General features: G+C 43.6%; 2 protein-coding genes across 2 annotated transcripts in view; both read left to right on the top strand.

The window, feature by feature from the left end:
- FAM19A4 (family with sequence similarity 19 member A4, C-C motif chemokine like) overlaps nucleotides 1-6,832 on the top strand; it is a 100,400-nt gene that overhangs the window by 35,979 nt on the left and 57,589 nt on the right. The window contains exons 3-4 of the mRNA XM_006027622.2: nucleotides 533-668; nucleotides 2,788-2,903. Of these exons, the coding sequence (XP_006027684.2) occupies nucleotides 589-668; nucleotides 2,788-2,903 (196 nt within the window). The 5' untranslated portion in view covers nucleotides 533-588. The remainder of the gene's footprint in view (nucleotides 1-532; nucleotides 669-2,787; nucleotides 2,904-6,832) is intronic.
- Nucleotides 1-6,832, top strand: part of EOGT (EGF domain specific O-linked N-acetylglucosamine transferase) — a 121,671-nt gene that overhangs the window by 74,917 nt on the left and 39,922 nt on the right. The window lies entirely within an intron of this gene.

Below are 6,832 nucleotides of genomic sequence, written 5' to 3'. Positions count from 1 at the left end.
CCTCTCCTTGAAGCTGCCCTCCAAGCTCGTGGAGTCGGCTTGGTCTGTGTATTTTTTCTGAAGGGAACTTCTCAGTATACTTGAGAGAGCCCGGCTTGCAAGGAGTCTGGTTCAGACCCTTTAGAAATCAGAGTTTTCCATCGTCTCAAATGGTCTTTTGTACATGACCCTTGGAGAGGCAGTGAGCAGACAATGTTTGAGATAATGATGGGGATGTTATCCCGAATAGTGTCTGGAGCCCTTCTCAAATTTTATGGTGCCTGGATGGCATGAGGACACACAGCCACAAAGGGATATAAGCAGTCAGGTGTACGGGAAAATACTGTATTCACCGCATTTGCTGGTTTTGGATAGATGAACCCCACACAGTTCATCTTATACTGTTTCAGATCTGTCTTCTGATACTTTGCTGACTTTTGACTTGGATTGCACGGTAGATGGCACTATAAAGCAATGGTTTTATTCATATAAATCTATAAAACATCACCATTCAGAACTCTTAATTACATTCTAATATGGCTTCCTCTTGTAGGTCCCCAAAGTGAAGGAAAAACTGTGAAATGCAGAAATGGTTGTTTGTAGCTGCAAATGGGAATTTGGAATAACGATGAAAAACACACTGAAATAATCGTGTTTGACTGGAACAAAATTCTTGAAAAGTCCCCAAGGTAAGACACTATTTTATCTTTGGACTAGACGACAAAGATTTGCCATTCTAGTTAGCAACAATACACATTTGAATACAGCTGAGGAAACTAGCTAACAATTAGATGAAGACTTAATATTTGGCAGGGTCATCCTGTTAGCATTCTCGCAGCAGGTTGCAGGTCCTCCCGCTCAGTTCAGTTTTCTTCCTCTTTATGAAGAAGAAACTATCATGTAAATACTACTAGCTACTAATCCCACTTGCTCTGGCTTCACAATGAGCAGTCCATTACTTCACGTAGACTGGGGCCAGTAAGGGGTGAATGAAGCCCGGACTGCAGTTTCTCAAAGTGAAGTGCCCATCTTTGTCACGTGGTCTGCATTTGCACTTGAGCAGTGTAAAAGGGTGCTGGTGCAGAGTAAGGATAAGGCTCTTGTGACCTGTGTTGCTGTAGTTTGTGCTGTGTAACAGTCCTACAAGGCAAGGTCCAAGGAGAGCTCAGTGTGTGCTGGTGTGGCTGAACCTTTTTCAACCAAATGTATTTTTTCTCTAGTGTAGAAGAGCGCACGTTCTTAAACCCTGTTTACAGCAGACTCCTTGACTGCTAGTTTTTATTACTACAAAGTGCTCTGGTTGGTGTTTTGGGCATGGCCAACTTTCTTATTAGTGCACAAACAGAGAATGAAATCCTTTTGTAATGTGGGAAAAGAAGATTAGGCCAAGGCCTTCTAAATGAGAAAACACAGGATCTGTTTTGCTTGGTTTGTGTATGCACTATACATCTGAAGTGACTTGGAAATGCTTCCTCTGGTCATGACAGCAGGTCTGTCCATGGCATGAAGTCTCCTTTGCATATATATATATATTTTACACTATCCAAATACTCAGCCCTTTGAAGGACCTGATTAGCTGGACAGGGTTGGGTACTTCAGAGTCCTCTTTGAAACTGCAAAAGGACTTGCTTATTGGAATATCAGTTGAAATCTAGAACACCAGTAATGTTTCAAGGTGTTTTTTGGTGATGGTTTGGTACAAATATTCGTACCCAACATAGACTCTTCCAAATCCCAGCCTGCTGGTTAGCTGTAGACTGGAGCCTCTGCTATGAAAAGAGTGGTTAGTTCAAATGATGCACATCCACAAATTATTTTTAAAACACATTGCTATGTTCCCACTTGCAGTACGGGCTGAAAATATGAAATATTATGATGTATCTTAAGAATTCAAGAGCACAGTGCCTCCTTGAGCACTGAAACAATAATAAATCATCATAAATCAATTTAAGGAAATGATCAGATTACCTTTCCACATGATGAATGCTACTATGGAAACTGGGTGGGGAGTTACTTGCAGGAGTCGTCAGTGAAAGGGCTGAGAGTTGCTTGTCTGAATGGGAAACAGGAACTTTTGAGACTGAAACTGGCCCTGATACTGCCAGCCTGGTCCCATGTAGCCATGTCCTTACTCTTTGAATAGTCCTCTTGATTTTCCTGAAACTACTTATCAGAAATAATAGGAATCAGGCCCCTGCATTGCATCAATATATGAGGAACAATTATACACCGCCCCTTTATATTATATAATGCTCGCAAAGCCAATGCAGTCCAACCTTGCACAAGTACTCAGCAGCTCCCCTTCTTTTCACTGGCAGCTCCTGGATGTTGAGCATTTATGCGGCTAGGTAGGAGTTGACTGTCTTTGGAAATCTGGCCCAAAATATATTAAGTCACGGATGCATATTTTTTGTTAGCGTGCTCTGCATCTGTGGCAGAGGTAGCTGAAAAATAAGAACAAAAGCAAGATTGTGTGTGTGCCTTGTAATATTTAAATTTGTGCATGCAAATCTGGTATTAAACGGTTATCACCTTGAATTTATAGAAACATAACAGTCGCATGATAACTGGCATGCACACACACATGCACACGCATACATGTGTGGATAACCATGGTAACACTTCTAATTATGAAACATGCTTAGTAAAGAATTGATCCTAACCAAAGCGTGAATTTGATTTTGGTCAGCGTTATCTTGGAAGAAGCCATTTTAATTACTTTTTAGCTTTCCCTTCCAAAGCATTATTTTCCCTTTATTTCCCAGTTATATTGTTCTCTCACTTAACTGCTTCCTTTTCTGCCTCCAGGATGAGATTCTGTGCCAAATCAATGCTTCTATCTCACTGGCTTTTTCTGGTCTATGTGCTAATGGTGTGCTGTAAATTGTTGTCCGCCACTAGTCACCATCCCCGGGGGCACACAGGTAGGAGCTTTTAAACTCATTAACCGCTACTGAGACCAATTAATAACAGTCGCTGAATGTTAGAGTCCACTTTTTAGCAATGGATAATTGATGAAGCTGTTGACAGTGTGATGTTGGCAGCACCATGGGTTAATAAACACCAACCAAGAAAGAGTTTTATTGTACAACTTCATAGGGTTTTATAGTAATTTTATGGGGTGCCGTCGACAAGGCAGGTCTTGGAATGACGTCTCCACCGGTAAGACTGTGAGATTTGTTCTTGTCACCCGGCTTGCTTCTTTCTTTGAGCCTTGCACAAAAATTGTCCATAAAGTCACTGTTCTGAAATGTGGCTGTAATTTTCATCTTTGGTTTAGGTCCTTATTGGGTACCCATTGGTACTGATGGAAAGACTCATTGGGGTTTGAATAAGGTTGGGTAGCCTCATGCTCCTTCCATTATTACCCTAAATCCATCCTTATTGCCTCAGTCCTTTGTTACGTGCAGAGGTGTTAGACCAAACCCACTACTTAGCTTTGTGCTGTCCATAACCTATACCATCAATAATTCCCACCATGCAGCCATCAATTCATAGTTCTCTGATGTTTTGAAGCATGCTTACCACATTGCCATGTGTCATCTTTAAAGTATGGATTGAGTCATGATTTTTTTTTGAAAAGCAGCCTTTTTTTCAACAAAAGGAAAGGTGTCATGCTTATCTTGATACATTGAGGAATGAGATTTAATTTAAAATGAAAACCTGTAAATGTTACTTAATTTTAAATACTGTAGGCCAGAGCCTGAAATGGGTGAAAATCAATATAGCTCCTTTGCTTTCAGTGGAGATATGCTAATTCCCACTAGGTAAGGATCTGGCCGGCTGTGTGTGGCTGGTGTAAATCAGATTGGAAAAGGAAGCAATGTTGTTGGTAAGATAGGGGTCAGAAATGCTAGGTACTGGTTCTTGCACCAGCAGGTAGATGGTCATGCGGCTGGGTAAGATGTACCTGTGATAAGATACGTTGGAAAATGTTCTTGCTTATGTCTCAGCAGTAGCACACCCAATTACTCCAGTTAATGAAATATTATGGGATGGTCTAGCACCACTTTCTCCCATGGTGGGCCTTCCTGGAAGCAGCTCAAGTCACTTTATTGGGCAACAAACAACCTCAAGTCAACTGCCACCTTGTCCTCTCGTGTAAAAACTATTCCCGAGCAGGCTCGTTGACAGCTTGGTTGAATTTCCTGTTTATGAATATAACACAATTAGGTAGCAGAAAACACACTTCCATAGGTGGTGTCATTCAACCAAAATAGATGAAAGTAAGTGTTGTTTTTCTCTTTTTAAAATGCACTTTGCAGACATCGCTAAGGCAAATGCCTCCGACAAGAAGAGGGTATCTTCCATTATGTGCATGCATGATGAATGTTCATGACACGCAATGCAATTATAGCACTCTTTGCACTTGATATTTCAGAATGCTTAATTGCATCTTTTTAGTCGACTCAAACTTCTTTCCCCCTGTTTCTAAGCAGGTATGATAAAGTACGGGCAAAACTACTGGGTAATTAATCAGCTCCCGCTTGCAAGGATCAGTCTCATGTCAATCCTAGACGTTCAACTACAGCATGATAGATTTCTATTTTGCTTTTTATGATAAATTGGGCTAAATTTGGGGGTTCTTATTTGGGCAGCATTCCCGTGGAGCTGGGCTTTGGCCCTTTACAGTGTATGGTCTTGCAGAAACGAAACAATCTTATTCAATTGGCATTGAATTGCTGACCAAATTCTTAGGTGGAAGTTAAGATAACATCTCCTCTCAACACAATGCTTTCAAAGCAGCTGGGAGTTGTCAATGGCTGAGGCACCCGGAGGGCACAGCGACCTTCTGGTCAGCACGTATTTCCTCCTTCGTCACGTAGCTGCGGCATGACAGTGAAACGCAGGGCCAGGGAGTATGTGTCATTCAGAAGACCCGATGGGTTTCTTGGCACCATGTCCCCATGTCTTCCCAACCCTACATGACATACAGGAAGCTTCTCACCAGCACTCCCTGGGGGGTAGCTTATTTCCCCCAAATGAATTTGTCTAGAAACATTTGTTGGAAAGGGAAGGTCTCTACTCCGTTATACCAGAATTTTGCTTTAGTAGCTGACCTTCCATGTTTTGCCTGGAGGCAGAGGTAATCGCAGCCCATCTAATAAACGTCTAATACGTCTAATAACCACTGACATTTAGAATAAGGCCAAGGACTTGCTGCTCAATCCCATCTCAAAGTTTGGGTGCAGATTTTCTTTGCTTTTTATGTTTCCTTAGGCCTTGATACCATGCTACCAGTGCCATGCAGGGCCGGTTTTGGGGCTGGGATCAATGCAATGGCTGCATCGGTGAACCCTGAGTGTGTGATGTACAGGAGGGTTGGGGACTGCCAAAGAAAAAATGTTTAAACTGGAGCTGCCTACATTATAGGGGAAGCCGTGTTCAGATGGCAGCTTATGTCTGACCCCGGCAGGTGGAGAAGGCTTGGAGCTGAATGGCTTGGTCGATTGGCATGGAAAGTGGAGTCTCAGACTCTGGCTCTGACTGCTCCTGTGTTGACCCTTCATCTTCCCCCTTCAGTTTTGGTGACGTCCAGTTGGAAAGTAGTGCAGGACCCACGCTCCGATGCCTGGCATCTTTCTACGACCGCTCCATAAAGCAGGGTGCTCTTCAATCTGGGTTTCACAGGGGCAGTGATTTATAGAGAATACCAGCGCAAGCTTCTATTTGCAAACCATGACGGGCCGAGGATGTGCTGGCATTGATAGGCCACTTTCTGGGATTGCACCAGCATCCTGCTTTTTGTGTTCTTTCAATGGGGAAGATGGATATGTGTAAAGACTCGGTGCATGTAAAACCCATCTGAATGAATAATGCAGGCGTGCATTTGGTATCAAAAACAAAGACTCCCTGCTGCTGCTCCTGCTCCTTGCCTGTCGTGGCTCATGGAAGGAAGCAGCATCTTTTCAGAACATGTTATTTTTTCTGCCCTTCTCTCAATGCTTTCCCTGTAGGTGTTAGTTTAGCCTAGAAGGGGGACCATCAAACAGAGCTCGTGGTCTGTCACACAAGCAAAAAAACCTCCTGTCATGTACTTGAAGCGAGCTTTGTGAGCGGATGGGCATGGGGCAAAGAGCTATCGCGGCTGGATTGGCAGCCTACCTCTGGCAAAGGCAGCGCAGGAGTGGCATGCAAAATCCTTTCTTTAGCAAATCCTTTCCTTGTTCCGCAGGGGCCAAAGCTGAACAAACCATCCTCCCTGCAGCGGGGGAAGAAAAAGCAAACCAGGAGTGTGCAGGCAGAGAGGATGATGCATCTCTCTAGTGTGGTGGCTCTCAAACTTTTTAGAGTCAAGGCACTTGTGGATAGGCTTGAGGCCCCCTCGGAAAATGCCAGCTCTTAGTTTTCTCTTGTTTTTTTGATGACAAAAAAATAACGGAGCAATTTTCCTGTGGGTGGCAAAGAACTCAGACACCCAACAAAGCAGAGCGTTTGTAATGCTATGAATTTCTGTGTGCAATCTCTGGGATTATTTTGTGAGTCGTGCTTGCACACTTAATAGTGCTACTGCTGCATTGGACCCCATAGTAAAAGGATTTCAAGGCACCCTGGGGTGCTGCAGCACCCTAGTTGCCCATCGCTGCTCCAGGGGTTAGGTCATGGGCTCCTACAGCTAGCAGGGTGTGGGTGCATCACGTACGGAGATAGGGGTTATTTGTTCAGGGCAAGGGGAAGAGCAGGGTGACAGCACTTTTGGGAAAGAGGAAGGGTGTTTGGCATTTGGACGCTGTCTGGTGGATCGAGGAAGCTAAGAGGTGTGCGAAGGCTTTTTGTTTCCCAGGGCAAAATAGAGGATTTTGAGCTCTCACGGCAGATATCATTTGGCCTGTTGAGGTGCCTTGTGAAGCAG

This window comes from Alligator sinensis, unplaced genomic scaffold (assembly GCF_000455745.1).
Source record: "Alligator sinensis unplaced genomic scaffold, ASM45574v1 scaffold937_1, whole genome shotgun sequence".
NCBI lineage: Eukaryota > Metazoa > Chordata > Crocodylia > Alligatoridae > Alligator > Alligator sinensis.
Note: the sequence above shows the minus strand (reverse complement) of the source record. Positions and strands in the feature narration are given on the sequence as shown.